Below are 20,820 nucleotides of genomic sequence, written 5' to 3'. Positions count from 1 at the left end.
TAGTGTTTGTGTTCATTCCAGGTAGCATTGGATTGGTTTTGTTATTCAGTGAACTGATTTCTTTTGTCTAAAAAGTTGGTACATTTAAAGTTTCAGGGCTTCAAAACAGTCCCTCCCCTGCTGTTTTTATTGGCAGTTAGTTTACTTTATAATAGACATTAAACACGGTTGTAATGTCTGCATACAGTTATAAATGCAGCAGCTTTGTTTGTATGTTATACCCTCTGTAAATAAAAAGGATATACATGAAAATGTGTTATCCTGAGCTTTGTTGTACTTCATGTTAACCCCTCACAGTGTTTGAGCCAACAGCTGTCTTTGACATGTGGTCCTGATTGGATTAAACTGGTTTGTTACTGTGGACACACATAATGCTTAGGGGTTAAGTATAGGGGCACCAGACTACATTACAATGTTTCTTAATGATTTTGAGCGCAAGACTACAGACAGTGTAACAACAAACAAAGAAAACTTGGCTGCTAATCATCAAATCAATTCCCTGAGATCCAGTCCATTCCTGATCCAGTCCACAGGAGCCACCCTGGGTGTCTGTAACAACTGGATTCTGGCTACACGGGTGTGAACCACAATATGGTGCCGACTGTTCAACAAGGCCATTAAGGGGTTAATGTAATCCCTAGTTGGGAATGGGCGGAGATTCCAGCTGGGACTCAAACCGGACAGACCGAACAAGCAACACAAACCCGAAAATCACAGCTTCGGTAGTGTGTGTATTTATTTATCCATTTGGCCTTTTGTTGTCAACTCTTCCACGTCATCTTTTTGCACGGATTTTGACCAATTCGGAGCGACATGTTAACATGCAATCGACCGAGAAGTTGTGGAGTTGTTGGCAGCTATGGGTGAAGTAGTCAAGACGTGGAAGGCAGCAGAGGAGCCCAAACACACCACAAACTCAGCCGACTGGAGTTCAACAGTACGCTGTGGAGCGCTCGCTTTCCGCACAGCCTAAAAAAAAAACACATAACAATGGAAGACTGTCCCTGATTTTACACGGATCCTTCATGAAAAGGAGAGAATAAAGCGCTTCAGTGGAGCTGAGATGGTCTGAGCACACTGTTACTGTTGCGGTTTGCTCGGATCATCTGGAACTAAATCCAAAGGTCTGATGGTAAAGTGAGAGGATTGGTGTCAAACTGCGAGTAGAGAAAATCAGGTATATTTGACAAAGCGTTGATTAAACACGCAGAGTGGCACCATGTGGAGCCCGGGGACGTGGATGTGGCGAGCGGCTGTGTGCTGCATGCTTCTGGAAACATTTCTGCACACTGCCAGAGGTAGGACAAAGCCATCTTGCATGCTTTGCAAAAAAATATATATACATATCAGGAATGTCTTTTGTCAGCCTGTTTTTGTATCAACATAGCCAGTGATCCTGTGTTTGGAGCATACACACATGCATGCTCAGAGCTACTGTCAACTGGTGCCACATGGAGGCAAGAGAAACAAGACGTTTGATTATTTATTGACAGTTTACAGTACAAGAAAGCTGCCTAAAAATGTATATCTATGCGTAATCTTATCCATAAAATACTCTATATTTAAAAATATCAAGAATTTGTACTGTGTATTACAGTTTTACAATGTACTGTTTATTTTAGTTTTATAATATACTGCATATATAGGCTTTACTGCTACACACAGGTCGTATTACCAAGGGAATATGACTGTAATCAGATGCTTTTAGTTTGAAGAAGAAGAAAAATCACCATTGTTACCATCAGTTACCAGAAAAATAGAAACATGAATTGTGATGCATAATTTGTGTGTGAATTTTATCATTTTAAATGATTTTTGACATTGTGTAAGTGTAATTATTATGCTGGTTATTTCATATAGGAAGACGTTATTTTAATATTGTGTCTAAATCAATAGAATGCAGTCCAATGCAACATCACTATGACTTCAAACATTAACACAGAGGTGAATTGAATACATTGTTAATAAAACTTATAATAATAATTCCCACAAAAGTGATTTTTTCCCCCTCCCCTCTTCTCAGGTCTCAACATATGTATGAGTGGCAGCGCTACATCCTGTGAAGAATGCCTCCTAATTCACCCCAGTTGCGCCTGGTGCGCACAAGAGGTAAGCCTTACCTGTCACTTTATTCTTTGGAACCTTTCTTATATACAGTCTATGTTTGGAATGATACACACAGGTGCAGGCACAGTGTTGTGGAGTCAGAGCACAGGTGCATGACTGAGTGTACGTTCATATTTCTATTCCTTTTCCACAGAGGTGAAATACCTTTGCTATTTCTTGATGTGCTACAACAATCAGTAATACGTTGTGTGTCTTTCTTCAGGATTTCGTGAGGGGGCGGACTCTAACATCACGCTGCGATTTTAGTCAAAACTTGCGCAAGAGGGGCTGCGAGGTGCGGTTCATCGAATACCCCACCAGCAGCATCTCCGTCCTGAATAATAGGCCTCTCAGTTCTAAAGGATCGGGGTCGGCCCAGTACGATGTCGTCCAGATTATGCCTCAGAAGATCTCTGTCAGCCTGCGACCAGGTATGCAGTAGTTAATAATATTCTGGGATAAACATCTCACCCTGTTGTAAATAATGCAAAGATAAGTTGAGCTAACAGATTCTTTCCCATCGGCCACCCAGGAGACCAGACGTGGTTTGGGCTGCAGGTGCGGCAGGTGGAGGACTACCCGGTGGATCTCTACTACCTGATGGACCTTTCCCTTTCCATGAAAGATGATCTGGACACTATCCGTAACCTGGGCACCAAACTGGCCCTGGAGATGGGCAAGCTCACCAGCAACTTCAGGCTGGGCTTCGGTTCCTTTGTGGACAAAAACATGTCCCCCTTCTCCTACACAGCACCCAAATATCAGGAGAATCCATGCAGTGGGTGGGTAGTGGCAGCAGGATTTACAGCATGCTTTAAATGGGATTGCGCCTTCATGACTTTGCATTCAAATTCCAACTGGATAGACTTTAAGTTATTGGTGTATAAGCTAAATGTAAATGCAGCCCAACTATCAAACTGTACAAGATGAGCCTCAATCATTCTCTCTCGTAAATGTGTAACAGCATATGAAAGGAAAATCCTCAAGTAACCGTTTACTCCAAGCCCACGCATTCTATTTCTGCACATTTCATAAATTATGTATAGTTGGATATTCTGCTGTTGGAGATTTTTTTCATATTTGATAAAGCAAAGAGTGAATAAGTGGCTCTTCAAAATGGCCCCTATCCTCCCGCACTCTTCGGGGGTTGTTGATGTGGGCAAACTGAAAGGCAGCAGAACAGACAGAGGGTAAAAAAAGCTGTGGCACACGATGTTTGCCCCGGAGGTGAGAGCGTGCTGCACTAACTCGCCGGCCGCCATCGCGCATCACTTCTCATCTAGGTTAAGGCCTGGGCTGTGTGTGTGTGTGTGTGTGTGTGTGTGTGTGTGTGTGTGTGTGTGTGTGTGTGTGTGTGTGTGTGTGTGTGTGTGTGTGTGTGTGTGTGTGTGTGTGTCAGTTGCATACAGTGAAGCCCAGCAGGAAAATATTAAAGAGATAGATGACAACATTTTGACCCCAAAGCAACCCGGCTCACTCCTGCCGTGGCTCACTCCTGCCGTTGCTCACTCCATTAACACAAGACGAGAGAGCGGCCTACATTTAGAGCAACCAGATCTTTAAAAAATGGATTTTGCATTTTAAGCTGTCAAAACAAAATGTAAAGTCACTGACCCATTAAAATAATGCTTCTAGGATTGATGCAAATGTTTTGCTAATGTCATACAAATCCAGTCAACCTCATTATTGTCCTGATGTAACTTCCAGAGGAAATATCTGAATCTCTTCCTTTCTGTCACCCTGTACAGATACAAACTGTTCCCCAACTGTGTCCCCACCTTCGGTTTCCGCCACATCCTCTCACTGACGGATAAAGTGGACCGTTTCAACGAGGAGGTGCAGAAACAGATGGTCTCTCGCAACCGGGACGCGCCAGAGGGCGGATTTGACGCCATCCTGCAGGCTGCTGTTTGTAAGGTGACAAATGCCTAATTAATCTTCTTCTAATAGAGGCTTTTATCCACTCACTATTGTTTCAGTTAGCACCCTTTTGAGATTCTTCAAACGCTCCCATTACATGAACCCTGACCCCCGACTGCGATTAGTGACAGCACACATCTAGTTCAGATGGAGGGGAAAGCTCCTGTGAAACTACTGAAATTCCTCCCCATGGCAAGCGTCTGGCCTATTTGCCTGTTAATTAAAAGCACCGGAGGGGGAGGGGGGGGGGGGGGGGGGGGAGACGGACGGACAGGAAGCGCAGTCTGGTGCAGCTGGTTAAACATGAGGACGAGTCACCCGCAGGTCCGGTCATATCCCTGTCTTTCTCTGCCAGTTGAATTGTTTTCAACAGGAAGAGAATGACTTCCAAGTAGCTCCAGCCTTGTAATTTACTCAAGCTGCACTATTTCAAACGCTCACTACTCAGGAGGCTGAGCCGGTGCTGTCCGCAAGCTTGATTGATCTATTCTAATTTTATACTGTAGGTCATGTTACCCGTTATATGTAAGGGCTTCAACATGAATATGACTGAAGTTAGTTGCTTTGTTAGGAGGTAAAGCAGAAGGCGAGTTAATTAACTGCTTCTTATTGAGAATAGCTGTACTTGTGTGGATGTTAAAATCCATACTGAGGGGGAGTGCTTGGGAGGAGATAAATTATTTCTCATCATTTTTACCTCAGCTTTCTGTTGAAATGACTTAGTACATGCGCCGTAAACACTGTTGGTCTCATGCAAAATAATGGCTTCCTTCTTTACAGTAAATCCTCAATAACAGGAAATAGTCATCAATTTCTGTCAAGCCAAGATGCAAATCTCAGCCCTCAGAAAACATGTTTTCTTTTTAGCTAAACAGTTGCTAGTTGCCCGTTTGCTGTCAAAGAGGCATCTGATAGAGACGTCTCTCACGGCTCTTTTGTATACAGTGCAGGTCAAATAATAGACAAAGGAATTTTAATAACCCTCTCCTCACTGGTTGAAATGTTATGTTTCTTTAGTGTCAGGCATTAGTCAGCACTCTGTCAAACGCTCACTCTGCCACCGCCTGTTGTTTCCTATTGATAATGCTTTGCCTTGCAGCAGAAAGCTCTGGCTGAACAGTGTGAGTGTAAACTCACACTGTTTTTGTGTGTGTGTGTTTGGATCAGAGCTTGTGGGGAGTGATAAAGTGTCCAGAATTTGCTTTTTAGTTAAATAAAAATGGATTTGCAAATGTGCAGATGTATTGTTTCTGTCATCTATTCAAGGAATGCTTTCAACCATAAATTGCCCTAATCACATTTCCAAAATCATCCTTTAGTGTAATTCTACAAACAAAACCAAAGTAATAGTAATACAATTCTTCCTGTGTGTCATAACCCTCTGAACAGGATGAGATAGGCTGGAGGAAGGAAGCCTACCACTTGCTGGTGTTTGCCACAGACGACGTGCCTCACCTTGCTCTGGACGGCAGGCTCGGAGGCCTCGTCCAGCCTCACGATGGACTCTGCCACCTTAATGACAAGAACGAGTACAGCGCCTCAACTAGGATGGTAAGAGTAGCCACCAACCACCTAATAAACTTAAAACATGGATTTAAGCTGCTTTTCCCTACAAAACAGATTTTTTAAAGATAGTATGCTCACCTTAGTAGGATTTCTGACTCTGTTTGGTGCACATTACAGGATTTAAGGACTTTATTCAAAAAGTGTTAGCTAAATGACTCTTGATCCAAAAGGAGCATTTCAGTTTAAAGGTGGAGTCTGAAAAAGATTGACATTTGAACTAAACAGCAAAACAAATACACCCTTCCCTTCATTGCTCCATCAGAAGCTCCGCACCCCAAATTCATGAACTTGCATCGCCAAGGCAACGACCACAAGAGAAATATGGCGGAACCCAGAGCAATGTGTCAGCTGTAGAGTCACTTTCGCAGTCCATTCACACTCTATTAAATAACTAGTGGACCATGAGGAGATATTAGCTGAATTTGGATTAGAATCACTGACTCCACCTTTATGTAGTGTAAAATGAGGCATTTTTTAAATTGTTGTTTAACCAGGCAGCTTGAGCAACAGCGCACGCTTATTAATAGCAACAGTGTTTGGTAGTAATTGCAGAGGGAGAAACCAATACATACTCCCACACCTGGTGGCTGCCTATTTAAAACCACTGAATAGCGTGTTGACTTGTAAACACACAGCTCAAGAGCACATACCTCACCCACGCATTCAACAAAAAATTCCAAAGGATACTTAAGACACCAAAGAATTTTTTTAATATGAGATATTACGCCAATCAGTAGCCAGTGGATGTTTTTAATTCAGTGCAGTAAAATCACACAAAGAAATCCTTTCACACATGATCAGTTTATACAAGATCTGAAGAAGCCAGAGGACTAATGCTATAAAAATGGATCATTATCATATGAATGGCACTGTGCTCCCATTTCATGTTTTTTCTGGTTTATTTTCCTCCTTATTTCAAAAGCCTAATTGATAGCATCATCATACAAGAGCTACAGCGTAGGAGGCTTTTCATCTTGGATTTCCGCCCTTTAATTCCTAAATACTTAAAAGTTGCTTGGATTCTATTTTTCTATCTCTTCCTGGGGACAAACTGTTCCCCGTTTCTGTTTCTGAGTTTGACCGCCGATACAAATCACTGGAAGTTCTTTTTTTTTTTCCATGGTCTGTCTCAAACTGAAATCTTAGTATTGACTGAATTGTGTCCAGTCACAATAACCACATCTCACGCTGTAATCTGGACTTCTAGCGGACTCTTTATTTGAGATACTGAAATGTGATCTTGACTAAAAGGAGAAACCACACCAGTCTGAACTCGTGGGTCAAAAGGTCAGCAGACAGGCCAGTGTACATAAACACCACGCCAGGGTTCAGGAGAGCCTCCATATCCGTTAGTGTAGTTTCCTGACTGGGAACTCTGTATACAAAATATGTAAAGAATAGTACCCATAATGCCCTGTACTTTCTCTCTCCCGCTACAGGATTATCCCTCTCTGGCGCTTCTCGGGGAGAAACTGGCAGAAAATAACATATTTCTCATCTTTGCGGTGACGAAACGGTTGTACGTTATTTATAAGGTACTTCAGTTTTTCTATTTTCTCTTTTTGACTCAAGCATCACCCACACATTTGAAACATCAAATAAAACAAATATCTTTTATTTCATGTCTTTCAAAAGAATTTTACCGCACTCATACCTGGAACTACAGTAGAAATCCTGGACCAGGACTCTAAGAATGTCATTCAGCTGATCATCAATGCCTACAATGTGAGTAAAGAGAATCTGTGCCGGCTTAAGTGTCAGTGTGTAGGGTTTCCTGTGTGTGTGTGTGTGTGTGTGTGTGTGTGTGTGTGTGTGTGTGTGTGTGTGTGTGTGTGTGTGTGTGTGTGTGTGTGTGTGTGTGTGTGTGTGTGTGTGTGTGTGTGTGTGTGTGTGTGTGTGTGTGTGTGTGTGTGAGAGTGAGAGAGGGGGAGGAAAACGAAGGTAGATTCTTTAAAGTCTTCCCACTACTGTGACAGTTAATGAGCCTCCAGCTGACACCGGGGGGTTTACACACAAGCTGGAGTTCTCATTTTGGTGGAGCGGTGCAGATGTGGTTTTAACAGCTGACTTTGTAGCAATTTCGATTTTTTTCTTACAAATCTTTCTGTTAAGGATAATGCTTAAACATCTTGTCAATTAATTTATTAGTCAACAGACAACATGACCCATTTTGATCAGTTTTATATCATTGTAAATCAGGCATATCTGTGTTTGGACTAAACAAGCAATTTGGAGACATCAACCGTCAGAAAATGGGATAATAAATAATTCTCATTTTCTTCTTGTTAAACCAAATGATTGGTCAGTCATTGACAAAATAATGCACACATTAACCAGTAATGAAAATAAACATTAATTGTATCACTGTATTGGGAGAGTTGCACTGGAGGCAGAAGTAATATCATTGTCTGAGTTAAATCTTAGGTGTTGGAGCCAAGTAGCATCAATATTACCGCAATACACTTAGTGATCAGTGGTGCTTTTATATAGAAAACAATCTGTTAGAGCTTCAGTTAGTCCAACAGTAGAAGGTCAACTGTACTTCAGTGAAGCTATTTCCTCTTTTGAGTTCAGGCTTGATGCTGCAGCAGCTAATCATCCTGTGCTTTGAAGAACTTTGGTTCTTTGTTTTATGATGAAGGTGTTACACCCTCATCATAAAACAGTAGTGCTCAGGTCCCTGGTCAAGTCAGGACTTATACAGTACCAGTCAAAGGTTTAGACACACCTTCTCATGCACTTGAATAAGAAAGTGTGTCCAAACCTTTGACTGGTAATTAATATTAACAGAATTCTGTAAGATATGATGGATTAAAAATCTTTCTGCAGCAGTTTAAACTAATTACAGGTGACTTAAAGCAGGCTAGTTTAAAAATAAAGACAACAATGGTGGAAATATAAGTAGATGTAAATTGGTATTACTAATAAACACAGCTGAACTAATAATGTTCAGTGTGTTTCATAATAAATATAATATGAATGTAAACCATCACATTATTCTCTGGTTTGCCCCCCCCCCTCCTCTCTCTCTCTCTCTCTCTCTCTCTGGCCCCTAAACTGGACCCTGATGTTCATCTGATTGCTTTACTTAAAAACCAATTTGTTTTTCTGTGCTTGTTGAAACTAGAGAACTCAACAGCACGAAGTCAACCTTTCCCTGAATGTTTGTCTGGTGTGTGGTGGTTCAGATTTTTCCTCGCCTCAGTCAGGAGGAACTGCATCTTGTTTTGGCCTGTGGCAGTGTATTCTCTAGGACAGAAACTTGTGTCAAACACAGACTTGACACGCTCAGCGTGTGGGAGTGAGCTTGAATGAAGCGCTTTGACTCACGGTCTTATTAACATTCCAGCTGCCACATTATATCCACCACGCTGGGATTGTTAGCTAGATAGGCTTTGCCAAACACTGTGAGGTTATGTTGTGAAACCAACTCATTTTTACCCAAAGTTTGACTGTGGCACGAAGCTGCTGCTTGTTATGATTGTGTTCAGGGTCAGATAAGTGTGTTTGAGAGAGAGTGAGTGAGGGTATGTTTACCCATGTGCACCGAGTACGATCCTGATTTATCCTTGGCACAGTTATGACACACTTAATGTGCCTGAATGACTGCAGATTGAGTCTGCATACAGTATGTTGCACAGAGCCAGATGAAGCTGGTATTGCAAACAGCTGTGGTATTCCACATGCACACACGTATGACCTGAATCCATGCACAGTGCTTGAGGTTTTGATAAGATTTGCTATAAAAATATGCATAACCAGGGCATTGCACTCCACATATTTTGCTATTTTCACTCAGTTACTCAACCAGAGTTACATGCATGAAAAGATAAAGTGAAGTGGTTTCAGTATTCATTTCTGCGTAGAGGACGTCATTGTATATTCACAATGACAACTGCTAGAAGGATTTCTTTCACCATGCAGTAAAAGTAATTTTGTCATTCCGGGTCTGTTTTCCTCAGAACATCCGCTCTAAAGTGGAGCTGACAGTGTTGGACCACCCAGAGGACATCAGTCTTTCCTTCACCGCCACCTGCCAGGATGGACAGCCGCTGCCAGGTCTCAAGAAGTGTGCCGACCTAAAGATAGGAGACACTGTGAGTCCATGTCCACACTTCTCTGTACAGCTCAACTCACAATATAAATGTTTTACACTTCCTGTTGATTCAGGAAAATGTGGAATATTTTACACGCCCGGTTGTCTTCAAGATCTCTTCAAATGTCTTCTTAGCAGCAGAGAGGATTTAGTGATTTTGGCTTTAAATAAATCACATTTTCCATGAATATATATTTTTCAGTGATCTTCTGAAAGCAGCAGATTGTCAGACACATGCACTTTCCAGTTTTGGCCTATAAGCTGCAGGCTGTTGAGGTTATATCATTGTCCTAGAAAAGCACACACTTAACTCTTTTTGTGAATTATTATACTGTTAAATGTGTATAATTATGTTTGCATGTGGAATTATATTTGCATGACATTATCTAATGACAGTATTTTTGCAACAAGATTGATACACGGGGCAAAACGAAGTGCTTATTCTGCAGAGATCATTTTAGCAGTTTGAATTAATGACTTGCATTTATACTAGAAAGCTATACTTTTGTAAGAATTCATTCTTAAGGCTTGCCACTCTCACTGCATCCATCCATATGCATTTGTTGTATATGTTTCTCCATGTTTACAGCAGCAGATGTGACAGAAACGTGTGTGTAAAATCTAGGAAATGCAGCGCGTGTGTGTTTCAGGATATGAGAGGTCACAGTGATGGATTTCAGGAAACGTAACTGTTGAACTAAAACTATTTTCTCTATGACTTTAAATTTACTGATACTTGTAAATATGTTGTCCACATGCGCAGATGTTTTGCTACAGTTCCATAATCCATTGTGCAAGTTCTCTGGGGTTTTACAAAAGATTTTTTTTTAAAAATAAAATGTCTTCACGTGTTAGAGTGGAAGACATTAATTATGCAGGTGAGGACAGCGGTGTAAACAGGAGAGAACAAGCAGCTTTACTACTAGAGAGGTTGTTACTCTGCTTCTCAACTATCTCTCTGCCAAATGCTTCTGATTTGAATCAGGCTTCAGCAGGTCGAAGTTTATCTACCTTAGAAAGCTGCACTGATTTTATTCATCTTTTATCAGCTTTAAATTCACTCATCACATTATTATAATCACATCCCAAGCTACACGAGAAAAGGAATACCTCGCACTCATATTTAAGAAAAGTTCATGTTACTCTTATTGTTACCAGGGTGAATCAATTCATTCAGCTTTATTCTGCTGTAGGTCATATCACCCTACCTCTGCACACACTGATATTCAACCCTCACAGCTAAAGAAAGAAAAAGTTCTGACTTGGCAGCTCGAGACGAACGCAGTGTGACCTTTGAATCCTCTTAGAGTGAGTTCCTGTCTGATGAAATCAAAGGGAGATTGGTTTGGGGGGTGTTTATATTGCTTTTTACTGTCGCCAAAGAGACAGTATTGGCACATGTGAAGAAAAGTAGCCACAGTAGTAAAAGTCACTGTAGCTAAGTGACTGTAAACCTTTGTCAGCTCCACTCTTGACTCCAGGAAGTGTTAAAGCCTCTTCTGTTACAGTCTCTCCCTGCCTGAACCTATTTCTCGTTTTTCCTTTAGGTGTGGATTTATGCAACTTAATAATTATTATGTAATTGTATTTCTTACTGCCAGATAATGCTTATCTCCTATATCTAAAAGTAGGAAGTGCCAGATTTATTATCATACAATTCTTTTGGCAGAGATTGTTCCTGAGGGAATATTTGCTCTTTTTTTCGCCCCTTCCCTCTCAGCTGGTTTCAGTCAACAGCGGATACATCTACGGGAAAAGCTGTCTGTCCCCAGGCGATCAGACCAACAACAAGAACGCGTTTTTAAAAATGCAGAGTCGTCCAGTAAAAACGTTGAGCCTGGCTGAACTTTTGCCTCGCAATTTTCAGCACGGAGAATAAACTTGATTGCTCCCATCTGCAATAACTTTCCCAAGTTGTGCCGTACAGTGTTTTTAATATCTGATAAGCCTTCCGACTCATGGATATTACAGGATTTTCCGGATCATTTATCTTATCACCTATACCTGTTGCGACATGCCTACATCAGTGCAGCCCTTTGCTTCTTCTTATTTTCAGTCTGAACATGTCCTCAGAGGCCATAAATCCCTATTTCTCTTTCAGTCCCAACTCTTTATATCAGTTCTTTTTCTATTCCAGTTGTTTCATTTCACTTTATATTGTTGGCCTGTGCTGAATACAACTTTCTCAACCTAATATCTCCACAAATATCAACATTTTTCTCTAATATTCCTCTTCATATTCCTCTTCATATTAAACAATCCACCCTTGATTTGTTGATGTCACATGTGATTAGTTTGTAATTAAGAACTCTATCTTTGTCATGTGAATCTGGTCATAGCCTGACTGGAAACCCCCCACAAGATAGTTGATAACCAGTTTTGTGATGCTGTTTATCCAAGATCACCCATATTAGGCTTAGTAAGACTGAAAAAATTCCCCCCCAAAAGAGCCAAGACCACAAGATAAATTGGATAAGTGATCCAAGTCTCAGGTCATTCTGAGCTCTGAAAATGGGTATCAGCTATTTTCAAGGCTTTTTTTTTCTGGTTGAATTTTTTGGCGTTTAATGTTTGAAGATTTGTGTATTTTCCATGGCTGTTAGCCTCAGCTGCATTTACCCTCACTTACTTACATGCTTTCTCTCATGTCGTCTCTCTTAACAACAAAAAAAGGCAAAGGTCAGGGGTCAGCGGATAATGGTACATCTTAATCGCTGTGAATTTTTTGCACGGACCTCCCCTTGGTGGTCATTTTATATTCTGCACAAGCCTCAGTTTAGATTTGTATTGAGTGCAGGATCCATTGAGAATGCTAGCTGGGGGGCAGCTTCATACATGCTGTTATACAGGGAGCTTTTGCGTGTTGGAATTCTTCTCCCCCTCCCAAAAACGCCCCCTTTGCTCTTCCCTCAGCTGCTTTTATTTTCCTGGGACTGTTTTTTGGATGGGAACGGTTGGTGGAGGAGTTGAGGGCGATTGAGGCAGAATAACACCAGTGAATGGAAGAGGGGTGGGTGGGTAGGAAGTGGGGGCTCTCTAAAAGACCTCGGGTGATGGGCCTCGCTTATGTCCTTTTTTTAAATCTGTGGTGAAAAGAGATGGAGGGTCGCAGCACAGTGCTCCGGGTGCCAAGCCTTCTCAGTCTGTACTGGGGATACGGTCCAATCTGCAGCCCTGGTGTCAGTCACTGCGCCTGTGTGTGCTCGCCATCGAGCCCGCCGCTGCATGTCAATGACCTCACACAAAGGTAGACGGGAGGAGGCCTGTGAAACTGCGAGCCGTGAAAGAAATGAACTTGCAGGAGTAGAAATGCTAGCTGGGGTGTGTGTAGGGAAGCCAGCATCCTTTTCACTGTAACACTCACAGAACTGTATGACTGCTGAATAGACTCATGCATATGAATGAAGCCAAGTCTGAGCTAACATACCACACAGGTCCTTCTTTTTAAAGCCCCCCCCCCCAAATAAACCAGAGGCATTTGAATTAGGTTACGCCACGTTTTGTTTGACCTTTTCTATGGCTTTTGTCTCCGTTAATTGAATTTCAAGCAGTCATAAGAATTCCATCATCTCAAAAATGATTCCATGGATGGTTTTTCTTTTTCCACCATGAGGGAAAATCTGTGTGTTTTTAAAAAACAGCCATTAATGTTCATTTCTGATATTGGCGTGTGCTCAGTTGTCCCACCACTTACATCATCTATAAATCCACTGTCTGCTCCTTATCCGCCCCTGATCTGATTCCTTAAGCCTCTCCTCGAATTACATTACCCACCCAACTTTGTGTTGACGCATTTTCTCAACGAGTTTAGCCTCAATGTATTATTTCCCCCCCTCTGACTCTTTCCTCCTCCCATTTCCCCACCGATGTCCTCCTCCACCACCACCACTACTACTACTACTACTACTTCCTCCTTACATTTTTTTGCGCCCTTCATTTCCCAACAACCTCGCAGTTGTCCTCATGAGCCACATGATTGGGTGAACTCGCCTCCTCGCGACTCACATTTACAGTAAATTTAATTGTGTCCCTCGTTAACTTGTTAAGCTTCCCGCGCTAAAGCGGAGGGGGGGCCGCCTGGGCAAACAGGAAAGGATTGGCCCTCTATTGGCAACATGTGACATTGGCTCTTCCTGTGGCATGAATCAGCTTGTGTTGCATGTCGCGGTGAGAAACACATGCTCCACTTTAATGCCCTCTAGAACTGAGCTACTGATATCTGTCTTTAAAGAAGAGAATCAGCACGCTCCCTTTGTATTGTCTTTAACAAGGAGTCATCTCAAAAGTTTTGACAAAAATAGGAGAAACATGAGCAAAACATTTTTTCAAAAGTTGGAGTAATGGTAAATATATCCGTATAACTTCCATCTCTCTATCAGAATCCTGCGTAAATGACCGTAACAGTTTGTATCTTTGGAGTTCACACCTGACTTCAGTTATTTGCACCAGTGGCAAAAGAGGTTTTCACATATTTCGTCTTGAATTACTTATTTGGTCTTGTATTGCTTTGCTACGGAGATCCAGATCCAAACACACTGATGTTCCTGCCAAGAACAGCAGGTGTGACTGTGACTATGAGGGTGAAAGATTTGCTTTTGGTGCAAGATTTCAGTTTGTCTTTTTCAGGGTCAAGAGTTTCTTATTTGTAGCTTCACAGCAGAGAGTCCTAACTAATATCAGCCATACCACACTCTTATTTACTGCTGTGTATACTTTATAATGTATGCCTGTCTGTCTTTATGTATCTGTCTCTATGTAAAAGTTGGGAGGCTGTTTATAAAAACAGCTGCAATTACTACATAGTTGATCTGATGTGGATATGAACACCCTCCAATTAAAGTTGAAATCTGGCTCTTGAGCCTCCACAATTGTTATGATCGGATGAGCTTCAGTGCAGAGCCAAACCAGTAAAACATGTCTCTGTCCACAATGTGCTTTACTTTTTCCCACTCTGTCATATGCGGTGTGAAAAAAATGCATTTTGATTTGCAGTAGCTTCATATCATCTATTTAAATGGAAGCAACGTGGAAGAAAAAGCTTAACTTTAAACAGAGAGCATTGAGAATGACTGACGTGACTGAGTCAGTCTGAAATTGTCATGTTGGGACACACAGTGCAGGGCTGGGGTTGGGTTTCATTTCTTGTTAGGACTTCCTTCCTGAGAGCAATCTAATGGGTGTAGGTCTCATGTCATTTCCCAATTTTCCAAGCCACATCAGCTGCATTCTGTTAATTCCTCCAGATAAGCCCAGTGGCGTAATAATAACAAAACAGGGTCATATGTAGTTCAGCTGCCAAGTCACTGTATAGCAGCTGTGTTTGCTTAAAATGAAAGGATGCATGGTGGGGTGAGGTCTCTTAGAAATATGGCAACAAAGGAAGTTGGAGTAATGCGGTCCGACACCGTGTGATGCTGCTACTGTATGAAACTCTAAACTCTTGTATCTCTCAAATTATATGAGCTTGACCCGAGTCTTCCTCATTCCACAAACAGGAAGTCACTGTCCCTTTTTCCTACAGTGGCTGTAAATGTTTGTGCATTTTCTTTCTAAAAACACCCTTTCTTTTTCCTCATTCTAGGTATCGTTCAACGTGAGTGTGGAGGCGAGGAGTTGCCCTCCTCGTGGCACTGACCAGAGCTTCACCATCAAACCTGTGGGATTCAAAGACCGTCTGGAGGTGGTGGTGGATTACCAGTGTGACTGCGGCTGCAGTCGGACAGCACAGACCAACAGCAGCATCTGCAGCTCCATTGGTAGTTTTTTCTATTCATTTCTGGGCATTTTACTGCATTCACAGCGAGCCTAATATTACATCAATATTAAAAATACCAGTTCTCATATTTGACCAACCAGTTTTACATTTGAATTCCTTTAAACAAGGAAAAATGCTTTATAAAGGGTAAATCAGCTCTGCATCACTAGATTTCATCATTTTCACATTTTAATTCCCCCATAATAAATCAATTAATTTATCTTTAAAATAGTGTGAAATGGGAATTTAAATAAATACATAATAGTGAATTGAAATGTGATTTTTAGAAACACATTTTTCATTGCAAATATTCTGTAATTTACAGAAAGCATGTCTTCTTGCAGCAAGAAGCAAAACTTTTCTATATACTTGGGCTCATGTGAAAATGAGTCCAAACTGATGAGCCGCTGCACTGGTTCCTGTGGGTTGAAACTCTCCAGAAAGTTGAACACCTCATTCAGTCATGCACACCTGATATTTACCCCCAAATAACTGAGGACAAGTTCTACTTTTACACATTTAATTGGCTACTTTCTTTGGCGTGATTATGGAGAGGTTCTCCCTAACACTATGGCGGTTGCTGTTGAGATAATGATGGTCATAAAAAAGGATAATATATTCTTATTACATTTGAAGTATATAGATATTTGACATAGATGCAGTATTTAGTTTGTTTAACAGGAATACATCATATTCTTCTATATACAACACTGTACAATTTCAGATATATACAGCACATTAAGTCATGCTTCTAAATGACCTTTTCTCCTTGCAGGTACATATAATTGTGGGACTTGTCACTGCGAGCCAGGCTACCTGGGCGCTCGCTGCGAGTGCCAGGAGGGCGAGGCCAGCAGCTTGTACATGAGCGCCTGCCGGGAAGCCGAGGGGAAGCAGATCTGCAGCGGCCGCGGAGAGTGTAGCTGCAACCAGTGTCTGTGCTACGAGTCGGAGTTTGGCAAGATCTACGGCAGCTTTTGCGAGTGCGACGACTTCTCCTGCGCCCGACACAAAGGCATCCTCTGCTCAGGTAAAAACATATAGTTTATGTATCTGAATTCACTTGTCATGGTTTCTAAAGTCGCTGTGCTTGAATTGAGGTAAAGGTTTGAACTCCAGCTGTTGAGAGAGCACACCTCCTTTTGGCATTGAAGTTAATGAGAATACCAGGCGACATCAAACATGCTGTCAGCTCTTACATCTGCAACTTGTTGTGGGTTATTAATAACAATAATGCACTTCCATGAAGTTGACTCACATTTCCCGTACCTGCTCTGGGTGTGTCTCAGTGTTTTGACCCCCTCCTGACTCCACCACAAGCAACCCAACTTTTACTCTCTTACTGAGCTGAAACCTGCAGGGCTTTCTGGCGTCGCTCCCAAAAGAAGCTCAGAGGCGCAGCTGCAATAGTAGTTGCTCAGATGTGCAGCTTGTGTTTTGTTTCAGGTTTGCCTCGGAGGGCTTGTTTTTGTATGATACTTTGGAAAGATCCAGGACCTGGGAGAGGTGGAGAGACCTTTTTGTTTGTTGGAATAGAAATTCAAGTAAACATCCAGGATGCAGATTTAGCACAAGAGATGTGTGACATATCAACAGATTTAAACCCAACAGCCCAGAAGGTTGAGCTCAAGCACTTTGGCTCTCAATGATCTCCTTATTTCCATCCTCAGGCACATATCTGCTCTGTTAATCATCAATGCATACGCCGATGCCAACTTGAAATCCTTCTCCTCTCTAACTGAGCCATCCCCTTTTTACTGTGGTGCCCAAAGAGAGCTGAGACTCGGTATGAAAAAGGCAGGTTTGGCTCAGCGTATCTGCTCAGCTGGACCAAACAGGCCGAAGCTTCTGTGTTCCCAGAACATCGGGTCCAAGACTCCGCGTTCTGCAGCGAGAACCTCCTGGCTGGGAGGGGAGCCCGCTGGCTCATCCCCAAGCCACCGACTGTTCCCGTCAAACCACAGAGAGCGCTTTGTGACAGTGGGGCCAGCTTTGGCGCGATCCCCCCCACCCCACCCCGCCCCCCCAACACACACACACAATGCCTGTCTCTATTTATCTACACCCAGTAGTCTTTCGTTTAGTCAGCAGCAAGGCCGGACACGCTGAACGCACAGATGCAGAATAGCTGTGTTTGTTAGAGCCCACCGTCCATAAGCAGTCATTAAATGTTAACAGTCCACTACACCTTCTGCCGCTCTTCTCTTTTTCTCTTCTCCTCCTTTTGTCAGCGTGGTCACCCAGTGTGGAACCATAATGAGTTCCTAATGATATCAAACAATACGCCTCCTCCACGCTTTACTCCCCTCACTCCTCTAAATCCGTTAGTTAATTATCGTGGAGTCTCTCTGCTTAAAGCATGTTGTAAAAACTCTTCTGTGCCTGTTCGTTTCTTTAAAAAACCACAGGAAAGACTATTAAGGTTTGTTTCAGGCTCCTTCGCTAGCAAAAAATCTCTTGTAAACAGTATTGTGCTCCACCTGGATTCGTCATACTCCACTGAGAGCAGCTCATTTGTAGTCTTACGTCTGGAACTCAGTATTCAGACTGACAAATCACCTAAAGGCGCAGCAGGTTTTATTTAAAGGGAATCAGCTGGCACTGCATACTTTTTCTGCCCCCCCAACCCCAAAAAAACCTCCCTGAATGTCACAGCAGTTTTCCCATGGAGCTCACTGATGAATCAGAATTCATGATCAGAATTGAACATGATATATCAGGGGTCTGATATCATACATGGCCTCTTTTGATTTGATATTGATACTCTATACTGTTCTCTTTTCTGTTAGAAATGTATGTTTGCCAGTTTGTTGCTGTTCATGTTCATATATTTATGTCACTGTGTTTGTCTCTTAAAAATGCTCAGACTTGAAACTTTGCAAATCATCTCATCCTTAATGGATTGAAGTTGAGATGAGATGGCTGTTGGCTCTCATCCCAAACTGGCCAAATTTAATAGTATAGCACAAAGGTGGTTGCTTTGTGCTTGACTGTTATAAGATTAATTTTTCTAAGATTTGCAATTTCAAATCAAAGTCCACTTTCTAGCTTTTTCCAGAGCTTTCGGCTGTATCACACGGTCTCTCTTAGTTGCCATGGAGATGGATTCTCGTCTGTGTTGCCTTAAAAGCTGAGCATTTAATTAAACTCTTGAGAATGTAAATAGTAGTTTGATGAAGCCAACTCAAGGTCCACTTATTTGCTTTTTCCTGGGCTTTCAACCTTATCACATCTTGATCAGTAGAAGGAGTGTGAAGTGAAGATGGATTGGTTAGCATGTAAGCGTAAGGAAAAAGCTCATTAGTAGACCTCGAGTTGAGATTGTTTTGAGTTGAGCTCCTTCTTAACAAGTTAAGAATGAACTTAATGCTTAAAGAATATAGTTTGAACAGGATTTTCATTGTTATAGTTTAACTTAAATATGTCTTCCCTTCACATTAAACTTCAATAAACCAAAAGTACTAAAAAGTACTTCTATAAGTCATTCTAGCCCACTTTCCACTCTGTGACATCTGCTGGTTATCCAGTCAGAGTTGAGTGCAAGGACACAGTGACAGAAGCAGGCAGCACTCCACAACCAGCTGTGGCTCACACCTGCCGGACAGACTGGCTGCTGTGTTAAGCTGTGTGTGTGTGTGTGTACAGGCAGCCAAAACCACTATAACGCACAACTCCCCAGTGTGCCTTTCTGAGCCGCAAATACATGTTCGGTGTAAAACACACCAAAAAACTGCCAGAAACAATGACAGCATTATGTATTTACTGACCGTAATTTCTTCCCTAACATGTAAAATGTAAAAATTCCCATAATAGCCATTTACCACGAGTGACTCAGATCTTTTTTCTTTTCCCTCTCATCCAGCTGACTCAGATGTGTTGTCCTGATGGACAACTGTGATAGGCTATCTGTTTGGCAGTTTGAATAAACTCACTTTTTAGACTGAACAGATAAGAGTGATGCTGGTCTTCATTAGATGAGACGCGCAGGAGTCACCAAGCTGTTTGTGTATTTGTAGAATGATGTGACGTTTACATTAGATTGTGCACATACGTAATTGAGGTTGAGTACCAGGTCATGCTTTTTAGTTGACTGATGCTCTGTAGATCATATCAGTGTTGATATGACAAAGTGTTTCATTAATCTTCAGCATCCAGAACCACTGGGTGTGATAGTCTGAGAGAGCTGGGGGAAAAAATGAGTCTGAAACATGCCTCTCTTTAATCAATGCGTTACAAGAGGTGAAATAAAGTATGGAGGCCCCATATATGAATTTATTTGGGGAAAAGAAGTAATTGTATTTCAGATGAATAGGTTAGGGTTTTTTAGTTTTTTAAATCGGGTGTAGTTTTTCAATGGTGGATAAAAGAACTGCTTTCAAAGGCACTTCAGCACTGGTTTCAGTTTTCAACTGCTGGTGGTTTCGGTGTGATCAGACTTCAAAGACATTAATTGGTTTCTACGTTTTACTTCCTGTGAATCCAAGTGGAACTGCATAGGGAGTGTAAATGCCTTCAGGCATGGTGTAACTCTTAAGATCTTCTTTTGCTTCTTTCATTTTAGTCACACTATTAATTCATTTGTCAATCAAACAGCAGGTTCTGAAGGCACACTTTTTCTTTGTCTGCTCATCCACAGGCACACGTCAGCACTCACGCTTACTATCAGAGCCAGGTATCAAACCTCAGTCTTTTTTTTATTGTATTTGTTATATCCAAATCTGTCCAGTTCTGAAAGCTGGAAAATGTCAGGTTTGTTATCTTGTTTAGTTATTCTTCAGAATCTGGATCTCGACTATATTGGCAACTAGAAATAGTGTGGTCACTTTATACCCTGACTGTTTGATTTACTGTTGAGTTCCTTCCATTTTTTCACAATTTTAGATTCAGTATTTGATATCATCAAAGTTCTTGTATGGCTGCTTATACTGAGACATTTTACATTCGAGAACTGTTTTAATCATCATTATATTTTATAGAAAAACATAAATATAACATAACATAATATATTTTTCATAGCTGGGTAATGAATATAGTATCTATTTGGTACTGGTATTGACTCTCAGGTATTTTTTTAGCACTCGTTTAAAAAGTAAATAAAAAACACCCAGGTCTTTAAATGGAGGGAAGGCTTTCTATAATAATAGAAATAAACCTGAATAATTTAAAATACTTGTAATTAGATGAGAGGTTGCTGGGAGCAGGAAGGTTACAGGAGTGCATACTGTTTTTGGTGTAAGGTGACCTGTGTTGGACGACTGTCCGTCTCTAAATGTTCCAGTAATCTTACCCTCAGTATCTACATGACCATCTGTCTTTGTGTTTATGTCTGTATCTGTCTGTGGAGCCTCGAGGCCCATGTGTGCCCAGACTCTCTGAG

At 41.6% G+C, this 20,820-nt stretch overlaps 1 protein-coding gene across 1 annotated transcript in view; it reads left to right on the top strand.

Moving 5' to 3' along the window:
* Nucleotides 1-747: 747 nt before the first annotated feature.
* itgb5 (integrin, beta 5) overlaps nt 748-20,820 on the top strand; it is a 42,241-nt gene continuing 22,168 nt past the window's right edge. Inside the window, exons 1-11 of the mRNA XM_062431837.1 lie at nt 748-1,298; nt 2,024-2,109; nt 2,330-2,537; nt 2,639-2,888; nt 3,855-4,023; nt 5,416-5,577; nt 7,032-7,127; nt 7,228-7,317; nt 9,555-9,689; nt 15,270-15,444; nt 16,219-16,473. Of these exons, the coding sequence (XP_062287821.1) occupies nt 1,220-1,298; nt 2,024-2,109; nt 2,330-2,537; nt 2,639-2,888; nt 3,855-4,023; nt 5,416-5,577; nt 7,032-7,127; nt 7,228-7,317; nt 9,555-9,689; nt 15,270-15,444; nt 16,219-16,473 (1,705 nt within the window). The 5' untranslated portion in view covers nt 748-1,219. The remainder of the gene's footprint in view (nt 1,299-2,023; nt 2,110-2,329; nt 2,538-2,638; nt 2,889-3,854; nt 4,024-5,415; nt 5,578-7,031; nt 7,128-7,227; nt 7,318-9,554; nt 9,690-15,269; nt 15,445-16,218; nt 16,474-20,820) is intronic.

This window comes from Scomber scombrus, chromosome 13, assembly GCF_963691925.1.
Source record: "Scomber scombrus chromosome 13, fScoSco1.1, whole genome shotgun sequence".
Classification (NCBI taxonomy): Eukaryota; Metazoa; Chordata; class Actinopteri; order Scombriformes; family Scombridae; genus Scomber; species Scomber scombrus.
Note: the sequence above shows the minus strand (reverse complement) of the source record. Positions and strands in the feature narration are given on the sequence as shown.